General features: G+C 37.5%; 1 protein-coding gene across 1 annotated transcript in view; it reads right to left on the bottom strand.

Annotated features, from left to right (window-relative positions):
- ZNF462 (zinc finger protein 462) overlaps positions 1–23,201 on the bottom strand; it is a 144,171-nt gene that overhangs the window by 37,493 nt on the left and 83,477 nt on the right. The window contains exons 4-7 of the mRNA XM_053702611.1: positions 17,365–17,526; positions 16,182–16,450; positions 10,395–10,513; positions 9,828–10,019 (exon numbers count right to left, since the gene is read on the bottom strand). Coding sequence (XP_053558586.1) covers positions 9,828–10,019; positions 10,395–10,513; positions 16,182–16,450; positions 17,365–17,526 — 742 coding nt within the window. The remainder of the gene's footprint in view (positions 1–9,827; positions 10,020–10,394; positions 10,514–16,181; positions 16,451–17,364; positions 17,527–23,201) is intronic.

Raw genomic sequence — 23,201 nt, forward strand, 5'->3', positions numbered from 1 at the left:
CACACCAACAGATATATTTTTTCCAAATTTTGTGGTAAATCTTTCTAGTCACAGGCTTTCTGGCCTGAACAAGAGTATCGATAACAGAATCTGAGAATCCTCGCTTCGATAAAATCAAGCGTTCAATCTCCAAGCAGTCAGCTGGAGTGAAACCAGATTCGGATGTTCGAACGGACCCTGAACAAGAAGGTCTCGTCTCAAAGGTAGCTTCCAAGGTGGAGCCGATGACATATTCACCAGATCTGCATACCAAGTCCTGCGTGGCCACGCAGGAGCTATCAAGATCACCGACGCCCTCTCCTGCTTGATCCTGGCTATCAGCCTGGGGATGAGAGGAAATGGCGGGAACACATAAGCTAGTTTGAAGGTCCAAGGTGCTACTAGTGCATCCACTAGAGCCGCCTTGGGATCCCTGGATCTGGCCCCGTAGCAAGGAACTTTGAAGTTCTGACGAGAGGCCATCAGATCCATGTCTGGAATGCCCCACAGGTGAGTGACTTGGGCAAAGATTTCCGGATGGAGTTCCCACTCCCCCGGATGCAATGTCTGCCGACTCAGAAAATCCGCTTCCCAATTTTCCACTCCTGGGATGTGGATAGCAGACAGGTGGCAGGAGTGAGACTCCGCCCAAAGAATAATTTTGGTTACTTCTTCCATCGCTAGGGAACTCCTTGTTCCCCCCTGATGGTTGATGTACGCAACAGTCGTCATGTTGTCTGATTGAAACCGTATGAACCTGGTCCTCGCAAGCTGGGGCCAGGCCTGGAGAGCATTGAATATCGCTCTCAGTTCCAGAATATTTATCGGTAGAAGAGATTCTTCCCGAGACCAAAGACCCTGAGCTTTCAGGGATCCCCAGACCGCGCCCCAGCCTATCAGACTGGCGTCGGTCGTGACAATGACCCACTCTGGTCTGTGGAACATCATCCCTTGAGACAGATTGTCCAGGGACAGCCACCAACGGAGTGAGTCTCTGGTCCTCTGATTTACTTGTATCTTCGGAGACAAGTCTGTATAGTCCCCATTCCACTGACTGAGCATGCACAGTTGTAATGGTCTTAGATGAATGCGCGCAAAAGGAACTATGTCCATCGCCGCCACCATCAACCCGATCACTTCCATGCACTGAGCTATGGAAGGAAGAGGAACGGAATGAAGTATCCGACAAGAGTCCAGAAGCTTTGTTTTTCTGGCCTCTGTTAGAAAGATCCTCATTTCTAAGGAGTCTATAATTGTTCCCAAGAAGGGAACCCTTGTTGACGGGGATAGAGAACTCTTTTCCACGTTCACTTTCCAGCCGTGAGATCTGAGAAAGGCCAGGACAATGTCCGTGTGAGCCTTTGCTTGAGGAAGGGACGACGCTTGAATCAGAATGTCGTCCAGGTAAGGTACTACTGCAATGCCCCTTGGTCTTAGCACCGCTAGAAGGGACCCTAGTACCTTTGTGAAAATCCTTGGAGCAGTGGCTAATCCGAAAGGAAGCGCCACGAACTGGTAATGTTTGTCCAGGAATGCAAACCTTAGGAACCGATGATGTTCCTTGTGGATAGGAATATGTAGATACGCATCCTTTAAATCCACCGTGGTCATGAATTGACCTTCCTGGATGGAAGGAAGGATAGTTCGAATGGTTTCCATCTTGAACGATGGGACCTTGAGAAATTTGTTTAAGATCTTGAGATCTAGGATTGGTCTGAACGTTCCCTCTTTTTTGGGAACTATGAACAGATTGGAGTAGAACCCCATCCCTTGTTCTCTTAATGGAACAGGATGAATCACTCCCATTTTTAACAGGTCTTCTACACAATGTAAGAACGCCTGTCTTTTTATGTGGTCTGAAGACAACTGCGACCTGTGGAACCTCCCCCTTGGGGGAAGTCCCTTGAATTCCAGAAGATAACCCTGGGAGACTATTTCTAGCGCCCAAGGATCCAGAACATCTCTTGCCCAAGCCTGAGCGAAGAGAGAGAGTCTGCCCCCCACCAGATCCGGTCCCGGATCGGGGGCCAATATTTCATGCTGTCTTGGTAGCAGTGGCAGGTTTCTTGGCCTGCTTTCCCTTGTTCCAGCCTTGCATTGGTCTCCAAGCTGGCTTGGCCTGAGAAGTATTACCCTCTTGCTTAGAGGACGTAGCACCTTGGGCTGGTCCGTTTTTACGAAAGGGACGAAAATTAGGTCTATTTTTTGCCTTGAAAGGCCGATCCTGAGGAAGGGCGTGGCCCTTACCCCCAGTGATATCAGAGATAATCTCTTTCAAGTCAGGACCAAACAACGTTTTCCCCTTGAAAGGAATGTTTAGTAGCTTGTTCTTGGAAGACGCATCAGCCGACCAAGATTTCAACCAAAGCGCTCTGCGCGCCACAATAGCAAACCCAGAGTTCTTAGCCGCTAACTTAGCCAATTGCAAAGAGGCGTCTAGAGTAAAAGAATTAGCCAATTTGAGAGCATTGATTCTGTCCATAATCTCCTCATAAGGAGGAGAGTCACTATCGAGCACCTTAAGCAGTTCATCAAACCAGAAATATGCGGCAGTAGTGACAGGGACAATGCATGAAATGGGTTGTAGAAGGTAACCCTGCTGAACAAACATCTTTTTAAGCAAACCTTCTAATTTTTTATCCATAGGATCTTTGAAAGCACAACTATCCTCTATGGGAATAGTGGTGCGTTTGTTTAAAGTAGAAACCGCTCCCTCGACCTTGGGGACTGACTGCCATAAGTCCTTTCTGGGGTCGACCATAGGAAACAATTTTTTAAATATGGGGGGAGGGACGAAAGGAATACCGGGCCTTTCCCATTCTTTATTAACAATGTCCGCCACCCGCTTGGGTATAGGAAAAGCTTCTGGGAGCCCCGGCACCTCTAGGAACTTGTCCATTTTACATAGTTTCTCTGGGATGACTAAATTTTCACAATCATCCAGAGTGGATAATACCTCCTTAAGCAAAATGCGGAGATGTTCCAATTTAAATTTAAATGTAATCACATCAGATTCAGCCTGCTGAGAAATGTTCCCTAAATCAGTAATTTCTCCCTCAGACAAAACCTCCCTGGCCCCCTCAGATTGGGTTAGGGGCCCTTCAGAGATATTAATATCAGCGTCGTCATGCTCTTCAGTAACTAAAACAGAGCAGCCACGCTTACGCTGACAAGGGTTCATTTTGGCTAAAATGTTTTTGACAGAATTATCCATTACAGCCGTTAATTGTTGCATAGTAAGGAGTATTGGCGCGCTAGATGTACTAGGGGCCTCCTGAGTGGGCAAGACTCGTGTAGACGAAGGAGGGAATGATGCAGTACCATGCTTACTCCCCTCACTTGAGGAATCATCTTGGGCATCATTGTCATTATCACATAAATCACATTTATTTAAATGAATAGGAATTCTGGCTTCCCCACATTCAGAACACAGTCTATCTGGTAGTTCAGACATGTTAAACAGGCATAAACTTGATCAGAAAGTACAAAAAACGTTTTAAAATAAAACCGTTACTGTCACTTTAAATTTTAAACTGAACACACTTTATTACTGCAATTGCGAAAAAACATGAAGGAATTGTTCAAAATTCACCAAATTTTCACCACAGCGTCTTAAAGCCTTGAAAATATTGCACACCAATTTTGGAAGCTTTAACCCTTAAAATAACGGAACCGGAGCCGTTTTAAGCTTTAAACCCCTTTACAGTCCCTGGTATCTGCTTTGCTGAGACCCAACCAAACCCAAAGGGGAATACGATACCAAATGACGCCTTCAGAAGTCTTTTATAAGTATCAGAGCTCCTCTCACATGCGACTGCATGCCATGCCTCTCAAAAACAAGTGCGCAACACCGGCGCGAAAATGAGACTCTGCCTATGCTTTGGGAAAGCCCCTAAAGAATAAGGTGTCTAAAACAGTGCCTGCCGATATTATTATATCAAAATACCCAGATAAAATGATTCCTCAAGGCTAAATATGTGTTAATAATCAATCGATTTAGCCCAGAAAAAGTCTACAGTTTAAATAAGCCCTTGTGAAGCCCTTATTTACAATCGTAATAAACATGGCTTACCGGATCCCATGGGGAAAATGACAGCTTCCAGCATTACATCGTCTTGTTAGAATGTGTCATACCTCAAGCAGCAAGGGACTGCAAACTGTTCCCCCAACTGAAGTTAATTGCTCTCAACAGTCCTGTGTGGAACAGCCATGGATTTTAGTTACGGTTGCTAAAATCATTTTCCTCATACAAACAGAATTCTTCATCTCTTTTCTGTTTCTGAGTAAATAGTACGTACCAGCACTATTTGAAAATAACAAACTCTTGATTGAATAATGAAAAACTACAGTTAAACACTAAAAAACTCTAAGCCATCTCCGTGGAGATGTTGCCTGTACAACGGCAAAGAGAATGACTGGGGTAGGCGGAGCCTAGGAGGGATCATGTGACCAGCTTTGCTGGGCTCTTTGCCATTTCCTGTTGGGGAAGAGAATATCCCACAAGTAAGGATGACGCCGTGGACCGGACACACCTATGTTGGAGAAAGAAGCCCCTGAATAAATATACTGATGATCCAACCACCAAGTTGAAGACTGACTTGTACTGGGATCCAACAATATCTTTTGAGAAAGACGAGTATAATCCCTGCACCATTGATGGAACATAAAAAGCTGCAGAGGCATCAATTGAAATCGAGCAAATGGAATTGCATCTGAAGCTGCAATCATGAGATCTATTACTTCCATACACAGAGCCACTGAAAGGAACGAAAGAGACTGAATGTGTAGACAAGCTGACACCAATCTTAATCATCTCTGCTGTGTTAGAGAAAGACTCAGACACTGTCTATCTGGAAACCTAGGAAAGTAACCCTTGTCTTAGGAAACAAAGAACTCTTTGGAAAATTGATCCTCCAACTATGCTTTTAAAGAAACAAGAGTTGGTGTGAGATACTGCTAATGGAAAAGACAGAGCTTGAACCAAGATATCGTCCATGTAAGAAAATATTGCAATACCCTGAGCTCTGATTAGAAGGAAAAAAAAAAAAAAAAAAAAAAAAAAAAAAGGAACCCAGAACCTTGGAAAGTATTCTTGGAAATGTAGCTAGACCAAATGGAAAAGCAACAAACTGAAAGTGCTGGTCTAGAAAAGCAAACATCAGAAACTGGTAAAACCTCAGTGAGTTTAACAACAGTCCTAAAAACTGAATTTAAACGATTACAAGGTTTATCAGAAGCTTTAGGACCTTTAACCCCTAAAGAAATCAAGACCTCTTTAAAAAGAGAACAAATGTGTATAACTTTAAACAAAACAAAAAAAAAGAGGAAATATCAGGTTCAACTTCAGATAAGAAATCCTCATTCTCAGAGAAAACTTCACCATCTGAAGACACAACAGTATCCCTGAGCTCACGGCACAAAGTACTTGTAGAAGGTAAAAGCTGGACTGCCCTTCACTCTTATTTAAAGGCAGGAGAGCAGCCAAAGCCTCAGATACTGAAGCTTTGATAAAGGTTTTCATGGCAGGAGGAACCACCTCGGCATAAACCTTTAATGAACAAAGAGTAGGTAGATTAGTACCCAAAGAAACAGCATTAGATTGGTCTGTATGCATTAAGAAATCTAAACGTCAGCCGCATAAATAAGCTGAGGAGGGAACCTTAGCTTCTTTACAATAAGCACACCTATAAATGGTAAAAATGTGTTAAAAAGACTCAGTTTCTAGTGTATATTTAAAGACAGAAACCTACTGCTCCATTATAGCATATGGCAAAGCAATGCAATAAGCACTATTAAACTCCTTAAAAAAAAAAATAAGGAAAAAAAAAAAAAAAAAGGAGAGGAAACAATTTACACCCACCTAAGTAGCTTTTAACAATACGTGCTGCATAGCTGATAAAAAAAAATTACTTCCGAAAGCACGCCAAACTTGAGGCGAAAGCATTGCATCATAAGCCATACCCCCAAATACACCCCTCTAACAAGCACTGTACTCTAAGGGGAACTGGGCTTCAACAGACTGAAAAACCCTCTCTCTGAGGAAACACATGCACATTTTCATTCTTCAACCACCTCCAGCAGAGGCAAAGTAAAGACTAAGGTATGTGTGAGGGGTATTAAAGTGATATTGGGGTTTGGGAATCTTTGCCTCCTCCTACTGGTAGAGAAGAGCAATTCCCATGAGTAATAGATCATGGACTCTCACCATTTGTAAGAAAGAAACACAGAATAAGCCACTAAGCATAAGATAAGCCTTTTATTAGTGTGCTGCATGTTCTCTTATCACTAACTCCATCTCAAACACTTCACTAGGCCCTGCATTTCTATATACCACTACACAATTATAGATGTAACTATCTTTTCATCTGTGCAGATGAAAACTAAACTGTACATATTTATATATCAAGATAGTGCAGTGTTCCAAACAACAAAGCATGTTTTGTTTAAACTGTTGGGTTCAAAGTTAAAATCCCCCAACTTGTGTATTTTGTTCCTTTTTGTGACACAAACTGGAGTAAAACAAAACAAAAAAGTTACATCATAGCTATACAGGTATAAAATGTAGATATTGAAAGTAAAAAGCAAATGCATATATACATGACACAGTTTACTGGAATTTCCTTGAATATTTGGAACAAATATTTCACGGCTGCACATCTCTAGTATATTCACCCAGACATACATATTTTTTTTTTTTTTTAGAACCAGAGAATAAGTTTAGAGTCCTATGTAGAATAATTGAAAAGTTAGGAGCCATAAATAAAAATTTTCATGTTTTTGTCAGGTCATACCTAAAAGGCAGACAGAATTATTTTACTTCATTTCAAAATAGATATTGCTTAGGGCTAAAAACGAAATATTTCCAGGTCATGGGGAGCAGTAATTCTGAGAGGACCAAAGATCTTATTTATCTTGTTGGACTATAAAACTTCAAAACCGTGCCTGCTGAGGTTCATGGCGAAAACATATCAGCTATTTATTTTGCTTTTATTGTAGCTTGACATTTCCTTTATACATAAAACAGGAAAGAAGATTATGTTTTGAAGATAAATTTAGGAGGAAGTCAGACATACTGAGCCAACCCACACATTTTGGAGCCTAGCAATAGTGTTTGTAAGAGGTTTGTGGATCTCTGTTAAATAATTCACAAGTTAGGAACAGAAATAAAACCTTTTATAAGCGTTTGTTGTATGGATTTTATTTAAGCCATGTTTCTTCTAACATTCTACAAGTTTAAGAGTAGATCATGAATTTCTGGAACTAATGTTTGGCATGACTGAATTTGCTTGAATATCTACAAAATCACAACCATGAGCATGGCTTGGAACTAAGGACTGTTCTAATTGCTTTTCTTTTACAAAATATTTAAGAAATCAGCCTGGTTTGCACTTACATTTAAACCACTAGCTAAAAAAAAAAAAAGTGATGTATAAATTTCATGATGTAAATCTTGGTGTCACTTTCACTATGAGTTTCCTAATGAGACCAAAACCCTAATGAAGATTAATTTAAGCATTTTGCCTTTGTGTAAAAGGCCTTCATGAAAACATTATTTCAATAAAGGAAATGTATATTCAGAGTTGGAGCTGATTTTATAAGCCTTTAAAAGGAGATTATTAGATTATTATGTCCTTTCTCATACTATTATTATTACAATTAGTTTTTTTTTTTTGGGGGGGGGTTGTAATGGGCAAAATAAATCCAATGACCAATAAATCAATGCAATTTCTCCCTTTATTAAATTAAGAAAAGTAGAGCAAGGACAACACATTGTACTAACACAACATCACCAGGATAAATAAAACTATAAAAATAATTGTCTTGTCACATGCTCGATTTATTAGATCAGTGTTTTTCAACTCTAGTTCTCAGGAAACATTAAAAGGCCAGATTTGCATGATATCTGAACTAGAGCACAGGTGAAACAATCAGCTGATGGGAGCATTAGATTGTTATTCTCTAGTTACCTAAGCCACATAACACAGTATGGTTAACAGGACATTCAAGGATGTGAGATTGGATCTCATAGTAAACAACGTGTAGAGATAGCAGAAATCCTAAATCATGGGGGAGCCTACATATATTCAGCCTTATATTTTTTTCATACACTTTGCTACATTTACCATGTGTTCTAGCATCTCATTCTAGCCAAAAACTGGAAACACAGACAAAACAAAAATGATCTCAACATATAAAGATATTCATCTTTTAACATTTTATAACCCTTCAATATTTGCGAGTTAAAAAGGGACAGTAATTGCCATATAATTACAAGACATTTCTGTTGTGTTGCTGTATAATAAAATATCAGCCAAGTCTAAATGTTTTAAAAACAAACATCATTTTTACAGCAATTGCTTATCAATAGCTAGACTCCACCTTCCATTTGCCTTATTTGGAGGAGTCAATCCAGTCTTGGGTCTGCAGCTGACAATTCTAGCCACGGTCACAATGTTAGTATAAAGTGCATTGTTTTGCAGTTATCAGTTAACCTTTTAAGGCCGTTATGGCGTTCTGTCCTAACCACGCCGGGCTTTAGCGGCATTAGGAAGGAATAGAATGTCCTACCCGTTTGGCTGTCCTGAAGCCAATGGCGCTCCCTGGATGTGATCGAGGTCTTGAGGGCGTGACTAGGGTCATAGGGACGCACCCCCTGACCCAATCCCATGATTGAAATCTTGCGATTGCGTGCAAGATTGCGGGATTTAAACTTGTTTACATCGGAATGTTGTTCCAATGTAGACCAAGTAATCGGGTCATCAAAGGGTTAAAGCCCCTTAGTAAAACATATGCTGCGGGTTGAGCCTTGAGAAGTCATGAGTGTGCATTTTAAATTCTGAGAATTAGAAAAAGCTCCTTTTTCAGGGCTGAATTACATGAAAAAATAAAGAATGATGGTATATTACAAAGTTGTGTCATTGCGTATAACCAAACATTTTGTATAAAAAAGTCTCATGGTGTTTCCGGTCACTATAATTAGTTTGGTAAACATGCTAATGTAAAAAAACATCATTTTGTATGCTATTCAACAGTTATGATTTTTTTTTTATATATAATTTTTCTGAAAATGCAGACATACAATCCTTAAAGGGACACTGAACCCAAATTTTTTCTTTCATGATTCAGATAGAGCATGCAATTTTAAGCAACTTTCTAATTTACTCCTATTATCAAATTTTCTTCATTCCCTTGGTATCTTTATTTGAAATGCAAGAATGTAAGTTTGGATGCCGGCCCATTTTTGGTGAACAACCTGGGTTGTCCTTGCTGATTGGTGGATAAATTCATCCACCAATAAAAAAGTGCTGTCCAGAGTTCTGAACCCAAAAAAAAAGGGTATATGTCTTTTTCAAATAAAGATAGCAAGAGAATGAAGAAAAAAATGATACTATGAGTACATTAGAAAGTTGCTTAAAATTGCATGCTCTATATGAATCACAAAAGAAATAATTTGGGTTCAGTGTCCCTTTAAGGAACCAAGCAATTTCCAACATAAAAAAAAAAAATCACACAATTCTTTGTTAACATGCATTTTTTAAGTAACATGTGATCTTACATATACTCCATTAAGAAAAATATAAAGAAAAAAAAACAAAAAACAAAACACCGAACAGTTACCAGACTTACTCCTAACAAACACCAATACATATTTAAAGGAAGATAAATACAATTACAGAAACATTGGAAGTTAAATTAATAGACTAAGGATGTGCACAGATCTGTGTGTTGCATTTTCTCAATAATAAATCTGGCTCTGAAAAATTGCCGAACGTGGCTTGTGGATGCCATATGTGGCATTTGGATCAGCCTGAATACTCCAAATGCAAATATATATAATAGACATTTACCTTCTGTACCATCATGATCTTTATCCATATTCCCAATGCGTGAAGTATGCTTGACACGTGGGCCCGTTTGAATTATGGGGCGTGGCTTGGGCAGTGTTAGCATTTTCCCGTGAACTTTCAAAGAGTGATCCTTCAACTGGCTAATTTTCATTGTTGACACCGAGCAAAGGGAACATTTGTATGCATGATCACCTGATAAAAGTAAATCATAACCTATAAAAATCTAATGCTCAATATGGTTTCATACTTAAAAACAGAAAACATCACAATCATATTTTAAAATGAATATTTATGTCCATTTTCTGTATGTTTCTTTTATACACAGGAATGATTAATGTTCATAAAAAAAAAAAAAAGTAAAATTGGAATTCCACTAAAGTTAATCACTGTGCAATACTTATAGTATATCATGCCTCTCTATATATTTACAAATATTATATTTTCTACGGCCTCAGTAAGAATTCTCAGCGTTTATTTCTGCAAAGAAACAAAGATTAGACCAACTATATATAAATGTAGTGTTCCTCTTTCCTATATATGCAAGTAAAACAACCTATGATGACTTACCACCGTGAGCTTTCACAATATGCGTTTTCAGTCTGCTATTGTAAGATGACTTGAAAGGACAAAGTTTGCATCTGAATGGTTTATGGTGCCCATGATGAGTCTGAATGTGGCGATCCAAGCTAAGAAGAAAACCAACAATTAGGATTACGGAAACAGAAAAGAAAATACAGGATATTTAGCATCAGTGGAACAATGCAGAGAAGAAACAAATCTAAAAAAAAAGATCCACTAGTTCAACAGCTTTCCTTCCATACCATGGACCTGTAAAATTAATAAACAAGCTTAAAAAAAAAAGAAAAAAGACAGAAAAAGTGTGTTGGTTTAGAAGCAAAAAAAGTTTCCTAGAAAAGGACCAGATTCTTGTCTATGAGAGTGGTGAAGAATTATAAACTATTAAATAATATATAATATTCTTTGCCACCACAGTTTTATAAAAAAACATTTGTGAGGCAGTTGGCTATGTAAGCTAAAGCTTTTTCACCATTTTCCTTAAAAACAGAGCAAACAATGCATCTGTGCCAAGGAAGTTTACTTTGGCATTCTTACAGTCCTCAGCTAATAAAGTAGGGCTTCTTTATAGATTAGTGGTTTGGGAAGGAAGGGCCCCCATATGCTGTGTTTTAAAAAATGTGAAGCACCAGTTACAGGTGTAACGTCATTTGGCACATTACACCTGTAATTAGTGCTGAAAGAATACTCATGGTATTCACAAACTAAAAAAGGTAAAATGGTGCAGAGAAGAATCAGGGCCGTCTTTAATATTGATTGGACCATGGGCAAACATTTTCTTCGGCCCCCACCCCACTGTGGATTAATTTAATATATTGACAAATTAATTAATAAAAATGTTGGTTTTAAATTTATTTATATATTTTTTAAATACTGTACATAAATATTTAATGCAATGCACGGCATCGCGTTGTAAAAATCAGTTGCAGACCTAATGTCTGCAGGGCCCCGGTGCAAGAATTTATTTTGCGCCCCCCCTAAAAGCAGTTTTGGGATATTCACTACATATTTATTGTTTAAACAGCCACTGTACAGCAAAATTACTACTTTCATGAATACTAAGGGAATGACTAACATAACAAACTCCCCTAACCCATATATACACACACACACACACTCTCTCTCTCTCTCTCTACAGAGCATACACACATACATGTACAGAGAAACACACACACACACACAAGTACACAGAAACACACTCTCCAGAGCACAAACAAACACATGTGCACACAAACACACACTCTCCAGAGCATACACACATACATGTACAGACAAACACACACACTTTCCAGAGCATACACATACACAAGTACACAGAAACACACTCTCCAGAGCACAAACAAACACATGTGCACACAAACACACACTCTCCAGAGCATACACACATACATGTACAGACAAACACACACACTCTCCAGAGCATACACACATAGATGTACAGACAAACAAAGACACACACTCTCCAGAGCATACACACATACATGTACAGACAAACACACACACTTTCCAGAGCATAAACATACACATGTGTACAAACACACAAACATTTAAGTACACATTCTATATAATCCTATACATGTATATATACAAATATTGCATACACACAAACATTCCCTCTTACACACACATACTTTACAACATACATAATAATATAACCACACTTGGCATAACAAACAGAACACAGTAAAAAAATGACTAAATGGCATCTCACAGAATTCATTTAGATGGGGTGTTTTTTTGTTTTTTTCCAATGAAAGTGGAAAAGGCTCTAGTAATCTGTACTGGGGCCAATATTAAAAATACAAAGTATGTGTGCACTGTGCAGTATACTGAGGTGTGTCTGACCTGTAAGGGAGAATCCTGACATTTGGGGAGAACAAGATCAGCTATGGATCATCTAATCAATCAAGTTGATGCTTTCCAATGTGATTCTGGTGTGAGGTTAGCTGGTTCAATAGGGCTGGTAAAAGATTTAGGGCAGCCAACAGGAGCAAAGTAAGGAAAAGACTGGGGAGGAAGTATGGAGGTTCAGACAAATAAGTTTACTGACTAGAATAGCATAACTATATAAAAAAATATAATCTATAAAAAAACCTAATTTATGTAAGAACTTACCTGATAAATTCCTTTCATATTGGCAAGAGTCCATGAGCTAGTGACGTATGGGATATATAATCCTACCAGGAGGGGCAAAGTTTCCCAAACCTCAAACTGCCTATAAATAAATCCCTCACCACACCCACAATTCAGTTTAACGAATAGCCAAGTAATGGGGTGATAAATTGAGTAAAAAGCATACAAAAAGAGGAACTGGAAATAAAATTGTGTTTTTATACAAAAATAACCACCATAAAAAAAAGGGTGGGTCTCATGGACTCTTGCCAATATGAAATAAATAAATCAGGTAATTTCTTACATAAATTAGGTTTTCTTTAATGTAATTGGCAAGAGTCCATGAGCTAGTGACGTATGGGATAGAAATACCCAAGATGTGGGAGACCACAGAAGAGTCACTAGAAGGGGAGGGATAAAATAAAAACAGCTATTTCCGCTTTTTTATAAATTTCACATAAATTTCAAGAAAAAAAACAGAAGAATCAAACTGAGACAGCTGCCTGAAGAATTTTTCTACCAAAGACGGCTTTCGAAGAAGCAAATAAATCAAAATGGTAAAATGTAATAAATGTATGCAAAGAAGATTAAGTTGCTGCTTTGCAAATCTGATCAACCGAAGCTGTCAAAGTGGCGACTGATCTAGTAGAATGAGCTGTAATTCTCTGAAGCAGAGACTGTCCCGCCTCCGAATAAGCCTTGTGAATCAAAAGCTTTAACCAAGATGCCAAAGAAATGGCAGAGGCTTTCTGACCTTTCCTAGGACCAGAAAAAACAACAAATAGACTAGAAGTCTTCCTGAAATCTTTAGTAGCTTTGACATAATATTTCAAATCTCTTACAACATCCAAAGAATGTAAAGATATTTTAAGAGTATTCTTGGGATTGGGACACAAGGAAGGAACAACAATTTCCCTACTAATGTTGTTAGAATTCACAACTTTAGGAAGAAATTTAAAAGAAGTCAGAAAAACAGCATTATCCTAATGGAAAAACAGAAAGGGAGACTCACAAGAGAGAGCAGACAAATTCAGAAACTCTTCTAGCTGAAGAGATAGCCAAAAGAAACAACATTTTCCAAGAAAGTAGTTTAATATCCAAAGAATGCATAGGCTCAAAATGAGGAGCCTGCAAAGCCTTCGAAACCAAATTAAGACTCCAAGGAGGAGAGATTGATTTAATAACAGGCTTGATACAAACCAAAGCCTAAACAAAACAGTGAATATCAGGAAGTTTAGCAATCTTTCTGTGAAATAAAACAGAAAGAGCAGAAATTTGTTCCTTCAAAGTACTTGAAGGCAAACCTTTATCCAAACCATCCTGAAGAAACTGTAAAGTTCTAGGAATTCTAAAAGAATGCCAAGAAAATTTATGAGAAAAACACCATGAAATATAGGGTTTCCAAACCCGATAATAAATCTTTCTTGAAACAGACTTACGAGCCTGTAGCATAGTATTAATCACTGAGTCAGAGAAACCTCCATGACTAAGCGTTCAATTTCCATACCTTCACATTTAGCAATTTGAGATCCTGATGGAAAAACGGCCCTTGAGACAGAAGGTCTGGCCTTAAAAGGTTGTGGCCAAGGTTGGCAACTGGACATCCGGACAAGATCCGCATACCAATACCTGTGAGGCCATGCTAGTGCTATCAGAAACACAAGCGACTCTTCCAATATGATCTTGGAGTTCACCCTTGGAAGAAGAACTAGAGGCGGAAAAATGAAAGCAGGTTGGTAAAACAAAGGAACTGCTAACACATCCACCATCTACGCCTGAGGATCCCTGGACCTATATATATATATATATATATATATATATACATACATATATACATACATATATACATATATACACACACACCTGCACCCTGCCCTTAAGATATCCTTGCTAAGGAAATACTGTGTCCCACAAGCAGCTCTATAAGACAAAATGGCACTTACCTGCATCTAGCTGTCTGGCAGGAGGACAGCACACAGTATGAAAGGACGCCACTCCTTACAGAGACCTGTGTTGAAAAGAAAGAACAAAGTAAACCTACTCTGGCTTTCTATACTAGGGCAGCAATAAGGTAAGGAACAAGCAGAAAGGCCCACCTCACAAGTTCCTAACTGCTTTAAAGCCACCACTACTCTACTGAAGAGATTAACGTGGACTATGGCTAGACCCAAACCTTGAAAGCAAAGAACAGAGTAAACCTAATCTGGCTTTCTATAATAGTTAAATTCTCGCTTGTAGCTTGAAAGAAATCCATTTTCTTCACACACCAAAACTTCACCACCTCCATGCGCCAAGGCAAAGAGAATGACTGTGGTTTGTGGGAAGGGAAGTGATGTGATACTTAACAGCTTTGCTGTGGTGCTCTTTGCCTCCTCCTGCTGGCCAGGAGTGATATTCCCAACCGTAATTGAGGACGTTGTGGACTCACCAATAAAAAAAGCCTTAAAAAACCTTGTACACTATCAGAATATATCATAACACACCTAAAACCTCTAAACAAAAGAACCAAATAAAATGCCAAATTAAACGGACAGTCAAGTAAAAAAACAAAACACTTCATTATTTAAATAGGGCATGTAATTTTAAACAACTTTCCAATTTACTTTTATTATCAATTTTGCGTTCTCTTGGTATTCTTAGTTGAAAGCTAAACCTAGGAGGTTCATATGCTAATTTTTTAAACCTTGAAGGCTGCCTCTAATCTTAAAGCATTTTTGCAGTTTTTCACCACTAGAGGACGTTAGTTCATGCGTTTCACATAGATAACATTGAGCTCAGGCACGTGAAGCTCCTAGGAGTCAGCACTGATTGGCTAAAAATACAAGTCTGTCAAAAGAACTAAAATAAGGGGGCAGTTTGCAGAGGCATAGATACAAGGTAATCACAGAGGTAAAAAGTATATTATTATAACTGTGTTGGTTATGCAAAACTGGGTAAATGGGTAATAAAGGGATTATCTACCATTTTAAAACACCAAGTATGGTGTTTACTGTCCCTTTAATGAAAAAACCCTAAGACGTCCATCAAAGAGACTTTTAAAAGCAGTAGTATAACCATTAAGACAAGCCCATTGCAATAGAATTGTTTGTCCTGCAATATAACAAGCCAAAAAGAGGGATTTCTCTAGTTTTTAGACAAAAGGTTTTAGGTTGCATTATAGTTATTTTACTAGCACAGGTGATCTTGTATACATTCCATCTTATGGAATATTGCCAGACCAGATAGCTTTAGAGAGTCAAGCCCTTAGAATTTCCAAGAAAACTGCATAACTGATAGCCACCGAAGCTATGTTTGCATGAAAAAGCATCTGTAAATAATGGAAAATAAATCTAGTTTTTGTATAGAGTGCATACAAACAAATTACAAAAAAATTAAGCAGAATTTGTCCTGTGGCATAAGAGGAGTGATACTGATATTGACAAGGAGTCACGTTTAGTTATTTTGTATACACTCTACCCTGAGCTGGTAGAAACTAAATATCTTGCAGGTTTCTATAACCATGGATTAATAATAAGGGAAAACAAAATTCTATGTAGAGGAAGAATTCAATCCAAACCTGTTATACCCAGAATGTTAAATTTAAAAATAAAATTGCATACATTACAAGTGAAAAATAAATCATTTTAAAAGACTCAAAAATAAGATTTTTTTTTGTTTTTAACATACTTGTGCCTGAAGGCAGAGACGAAAGAGCAATACTGGCAGCTGTATTTGTCTTCTCGAGTAAACATTGCCAATGCCAAGTGACTCCTCTCATGGGACCGTAGACCTTGCATGGACATAAGAACACGATCACACTGTTTACATGGATAGCCTCCCACCCTGGATTTATTTTCCTGTTTGGATTCCTTTGACTCGCCTTCCAAAGTCTCTTCTTTCACTAGGGTGTCAGGCTCATTACTTCCATCTTGAATGGAGGTTTCTTCTTTGTCAAACTTCATAAAATTAAAAAAATATCAATTAGCACTCAATTTTCTCTACCGTAATTATTCAAGCATGTGCCAAAATTAAATAAAAAATATTAAAAATGCAACAATACAAAAAATTACAAAATTTGTTTCAAATTTAGGAGCCAGAATATTTCTGTGTGGTGGCTCCCTTGCCATCCAGTAATATATTGATCTTCTCCAATATGTTTCTAAATTATGTTCGATTCCAAGGCATTTTTAAAGTAATGCTATTTTAGAAAATATATTTTAATTATTTAGCCAAACCCCAGTCATACATGTATATATTACATGTGTTTCTACTAAAAAGAAGTGATCTGAAATTTCCATGACATTAAATATATATAATCCTGAAAGAAAGCTCACTATCCTGTATTAAAACATAGAACGTCATGAATATTAAAGGAATAGTCTAGTCAAAATTAAACTTTCATGATTCAGAGCAGGCAATTTTAAGCAACTTTCTAATTTACTCCTATTATCAATTTATCTTCGTTCTCTTGGAATCTTTATTTGAAAAAGCAAGAATGTAAGCATAGGAGCCGGCCCATTTTTGGTTCAGCACCTGGGTAGCACTTTCTGATTGGTGTCTAAATGTAGCCACCAATCAGCAAGAGCTGCCCAGGTGCTGAACTAAAAATTGGCCAGCTCCTAAGTTTATATTTAAATAAATATACCAAGAGAATGAAAAAAATTTGATTGATTTTAAGAGTAAATTAGAAAGTTGCTTAAAATTGCGTGCTCTGAATCGTGAAAGTTTCATTTTGACTAGACCATTCCTTTAACAAAAGGCTGTTATGTTAAAAATAATAAAAAAATAAATTTAAAAAAAAAATCAAGGCTCCTGATATGATTACACATAGTCACTTCGAATTACCTCACAACTTAGGTATACATTTTACCTTTTGGTCAGGAGGAATTGGAGGCACATTTCCATACTGAATATGTTTACGAAGATGGTTGGCGATAGCCCGAAGTGTTGGGTGAACTTCCACACAAAACTTACACTTGTAGCCCACAACTACTTTTTCTTGTTTCTGAGTTAGATCTTGACTATTTCCAAACTATAATCAGAAATCAAATGCATAAGTTACATCTAAAAACACAAATCTATACATTTTATATTATACAGGTTCTCCACACTAGTCTTTTATCCAGCTAAATATGAAAACCTCTACTTTGTGTGCATGCATTATAAATACATTACATACAAAAATAATTAAAAACTAACATGTAAAGGGATATTACAAATCAAACAGATATGTGTGGGAGTTAATATGCTGGGAAAATATTAATATTGGAAAGACGGAATGTATTTTTTAGGATTTACTAGGTGTTCACTTTATTAAAAAAAACATTTTTTTAGAGAGGAAGCCTGTCTGACTCCATTTGTTCATATATTCTCTGTAGTAACTAGTTTGGTGTTTAAATCATCTCAGCAGTTTGGTGTTTAGTATCAACCCAGTCAGAAAATATCTTGTTTGCAGTTTGTTTTTTGTATTCTTCCATCTTTATGGTAACAAGAGTTATTGTAAAGATTACATTACAGTTTTTAAAAGAAATAGTTTCAGGCTTCTCTCAAATGCATAGCAAAGTGATTAAATGTGGACATAATGATAAATCTAATTCCAATAATCTAATAGGATTGTACAAATACCACTACCCAATCAGAAGCAGACATTTGAAACCTGTGAAATGGTTGTTCACACCTTGAAGCCAAATTCCTCAAAAAAATAAACTTCAAGATGAACACTAGCAGGCATGGGATGAGCAAATTTAAAAAAGGGGATATTATTGTGTAATCACTTCGGAAACTGCACAAGCAGTTACACACTACCCACCCACAGAACGTGATAAATATATCCAAGTCTCTCAGAGCTCTGAAATTAAATTAACAGAGTAGCTAATGGAGACACTACAATGTTTTGGGTGTCTTTTTTTTAATCTAGCTTTATATGACAGACAATCTTACTGCACAAATTTCGCAGTTCAAAATTAGCAATAAAATAAAATCGTGCTCATCCCATGTCTCCTCTGTTGCAGAACCTGTAGCACATAGTATGAAAAATAGTTAACACCTTGTAATTAACAAGACATTTATGTTGTGTTGCTACAGAATATCATATCAACCAAGTTGTGATTTTGTTTTAAAACAAATTAACTGAATTTTTACTCAAATTATTCTTCAATAGCCAAATTCCACCACTATAAATATCCAGAGATAATTTTCAAGAAAAACAGATGTATTAAGAACCTAGTATAATTAGGGAACTCAGTAGGGTTAAGAAAAACATGGGGTTAACACAATTACAGAGTTTCTTTAAATGCTTTAGGAAAAATTGTGTGTGCTGTAGTCACACACATTATTCAAAAGACTACAACAAAGTTATTGATAAAGATGAGAAAGGTAGGATTTACAACATAAAAGGGAAACTCAATTGTAAATCGTATCATGTCGTATATATGATAGAGTGTATATGTCAGACCCCGTTAAGGTATATAGGAAGGACCAAAAGGATTTTGAAAGTTAGGTGCTTAGAACATATACAGAACATAGAGGAAGGGATGTTGAAGACCCCATTGATAAGACACTTTAAAAACACACACAAAAGTGACCCATCTCAGTTTTTTATTAAAGCATTAGAGCAGGTACAGGTGGGACAGAGGTGGTAGCAGGCTGCTAGAACTTAAGAAAAGGGAGACTTTTTGGATCCATGCTCTAAAAAGCTTGGATCCACAGGGTCTGAATAAGGACATAGATCTGGCTGCTTTTTTATAATTGGATGCAGTCACATATCTATATATGCACATGCACCACACAAATTATTATTAATAGAGGGTGCATATTTTTTCTGTACATATAAAGATCCTAAAAGTGGGGGGGGGGATATATATATATATATACACACACATGGGTATATATGTGTGACCTGCACATACAGATAGGTGTGCATGTATGTGCATATACTCACAAAGTGTGCGTTTTTGGCCACTATAAGGATTAATACCTAAGGCAGTGCTTTCCAAACTGTGTGTCGGGACACACTAGTGTGTCGGCAGCAGTGTGTAGGTGTGTCCCTGCTTCAGCACAAATTTTTTCAAATTTATTTATTTTTTTGGTTTCTGACTTTCCACCTGCCTGCTACGCAATTCACATGATTGACACATGATTGATACCTTGTGGGTCACAGATCATCTTAACCAATTGGCGCAGCTCAGTGGGAAATGAAACTATTCCCATTGGCGGCTTTGGCGGCACATTGGCTCCTGACTGCACATGTAGTCTCCTTAATTGGCTCGTGACTGCATGAGTAGTCAGTGAGTGGGACAGCAGTGTGTTTGCAGCGTGAGCAGTAGTCAATCGGACTCACCCAGCTCTGAGGGAGGCAGTTTAAATGCTGAGCTGAAGTCAGAAGTCAGTGGGGTTTTTTGCAACTAGCTCCCAGTAGTGCATTGCTGCTCTAGCTCTAGATATATGGATAGGAAGTGGAAACTTAAAAATGCTTTATGATGAAATGTGAGTGTCTTTATCTAATATTCCACCAAATATTCAGAAATTGTGTTCATCCCATCAACCTCATACATCACATTAAAATAGTAAGTAGCTATTGGTGTTATTAAACTTTTTTTTAATTCTTGCACATACATACTGTTACTTGTAAATATCATTATTATATAATGTATGTATGTGTCCGTATCTCTTAAAACAAGTTAGTTTAACCTCCTTTTTGCTAGTACAACTGAATTAATTACTGTGTCGCGAAATGATGTAGGTCTAAAAAGTGTGTCACCAACATGAAAAGTTTGGAAAGCTCTAACCTAAGGTATCTATGTACAGGTGTGAAGTATTAATATTGAGCACTTGTAAAAATTCTAGAGTACATATGGATATTTGCAAATACATATGTATACATAGGGGTGCATATATGCACATAGAGTGAATGTACTATGTACTACATATTGACTTTTTTTTAGGTGGAGTTGAAGATCCGATTAATATGTATAACAAAAGGGTCATACTTTTATGTGAAGTACACTTTTAATGTAAAATATAATAGTTAGGCTTATAAGATAAAGACATTTTTAAGCCCGTTTTTAAACCAGAAGAAAAAAAGCATATAAGTACTTCTAAATTATGCAAAATAAAGGTGAAAAACTAGTGAAGGGATTAATTCCTAATATTGGGAACCAAATATCGTTTTTCAGATTATAGGAGAATGCCCTTAGATAAGCAATTTTCTATATATCAAGCATGCTTATCCTGCCCAAAACAAAGATGGAGTTTTTGGGACAGGGATGGGCCATGACACTATTGTACTATAAATAGGAGGCTTAAGGGGGGCGTACCCTACTTCTGATGAAGCGACCAATCGCGTCGCAAAACGAGTCAGGCCACACAACCCCTCACTAGCCGAAAATTAAACAGAAGTGCTACAGCGCTTTTTTACATAGCTCCAACGGCATTTGGAGGGTTTTTTTGCTGAACACCAGACTACTATTTATACCTGGTGACTGACATCATATTGTGACATACAATTTTAATATTTGGCCAATTTTATGTCAAAGTATTCATGTTTTTTATTATTGCACAAACGGACTCATGAGAGCCTTTTTAATTTAATAAAATCACTTGTTTTTTGAATTACGTTGGTGTGCAGGTATATAGTGCATATCTCTTCCCACAAAAGTCATTACAGACCCCTCAATATAGATTCACAGATTCACCTTTCAAAGTGGTTCATCTTCTGCTGGGGAGGTGAGAACAGAGTCTAAGGAGGGGAACCTATGCTGCAAGGGACAAGGGGATTGAATTGCCTTCTCCAGTGGTTACGAACCACACAGAACTGTATCCATTCCTCATAGGAGTTGAGGTGGAAAAACGTGAGTTTCCATTTGGCTTTTTTCTGCTAACTAGCACCAAGTACATTTGACATACTACACCAGGTCGTCTCTTTTTTGCTGTGCGCCCTTCCCTCTTCTGTTCCAGATTCCTGTTGGAGGTTTTCCTGTTTTCACTTTTGGGATCAGGCTGCAAGCAAAAGACTAACATTTCTCCCTAGACAAAAACACTGGACAGGTGTATTTGGGATATCCTGGGAGACCTGTCATCTCAGGACACACTGGTACTCCTATCTTTTTTTGTAGCGCTGTATTATGTGTATATATATATATATATATATATATATATATATATAGGCTTTTAGTGCACAGACACGAAGGCTAGCCACTGTCATGTCATCAGTATACAATACATTGTTTTGCAGTTATCTGAACTTGCTCAATTTTCAGAGCTCAGTTACATGAAAAAAGGGGCAAAATAAAAAATTAAAAGTATATTGAAAAGTTGTTTTATTATGTATAACAAACATTTTATATATTAAAAAAATCTCAAGGCATTTACTGTCCCTTTAAAGGGATAGTGTAGTCAAAATTAAACGTTCATGATTCAGATAGAGCATGCAATTTTAAGCAACTTTCTAATTTACTTCTATGAACAATTTGTCTTCGTTCTCTCTGTATCTTTATTTGAATGTAAGCATAGGAGCAGGCCTATTTGTAGTTCAGAACCTGGGTAGCGCTTGCTGATACATTTAGACACCAATCAAAAAGCGATACCCAGGTGTTGAACCTAAAATAGGCTGACTCCTATGCTTACATGGAGTAAAATTAGAGCATGACATTTTAAGCAACTTTCTATCTGAATCATGAAAATTTTAATTTTGACTAGACTATTCCTTTAAGTAAGAAAACTCTGAGAAGAGGTCCGGCACCAGCAAATCCTCAGCATAAGTCCACAATCCCCAATTGATCCAATGGGATCATTTCTGGGTAGCATCGATGAAGAAAAAATGTTTCTAACAGTCCTAGCAAAATGTCGACAGAAGGAAGCATGTTTTCTTCCAGCATAACCTTGTACATGGCTTGATTCATGCGTCCTTCACAAAGATAACTATAGGTAATCTCTGATGAGTCCAATTTTGAGCTTTGTCTAATACCTGGGTGTCTAATGGTTAGACAGAGACCTAGAGAGGCCTAAAAGCCACAGTGTGTATCGCACCCACCGTGAAATTTTGTGGAAAATATGTAAAGATCTGGGCATGCTTCAGCAAGGCTGAAATCAGGCAGATCTATCTTTGTGAAGGATGCATGAATCCAGTCACGTACAAGATTATCCTGGAACAAAACTTGTTTTTTTCTGCTCCGACAATGTTCCCCAACTCTAAGGAATGTTTTTTTCCAGCAGGACAATGATATATGTCACACAGCTAGGTCAAATCAAGGTGCAGATGGCGGACCACCAGATTAAGACACTGTCATGGCCAGACCAATCTCCAGACCCGATCCCCATTGAAAACTTCTAGAATGTGATCTAGAGGAACATGAACTTTTGTGCCAGGAGTGGCATAAGTTTACCCAACAGCAATGTGAAAGACTGGTGGAGATTATACCAAGACACCTGAAAGCTGTAATTGAAAAATCAGGCTTATTCCAAATATTGGATTTCTGAACTTTTGCCAAGTTAAAACATTAGTACTGTGTTTAAAAATGAACATTAACTCATTTTAATTGCATTATTCGAGGTCAGAAAACACTGCGTCTTTGTTATGTTGACCAGCTATCATTTTATGCAAATAAATGCTCTAAATGACAATATTTTTATCTGGGAGAAATGTCATCAGTAGTTTATTGATTGAAAACAAAAATGTTTTACTACCTATAAATAGTAAAACCGGAAAAA

The sequence above is a fragment of the Bombina bombina genome, chromosome 2 (assembly GCF_027579735.1).
Source record: "Bombina bombina isolate aBomBom1 chromosome 2, aBomBom1.pri, whole genome shotgun sequence".
In the NCBI taxonomy this organism is placed as follows: Eukaryota; Metazoa; Chordata; class Amphibia; order Anura; family Bombinatoridae; genus Bombina; species Bombina bombina.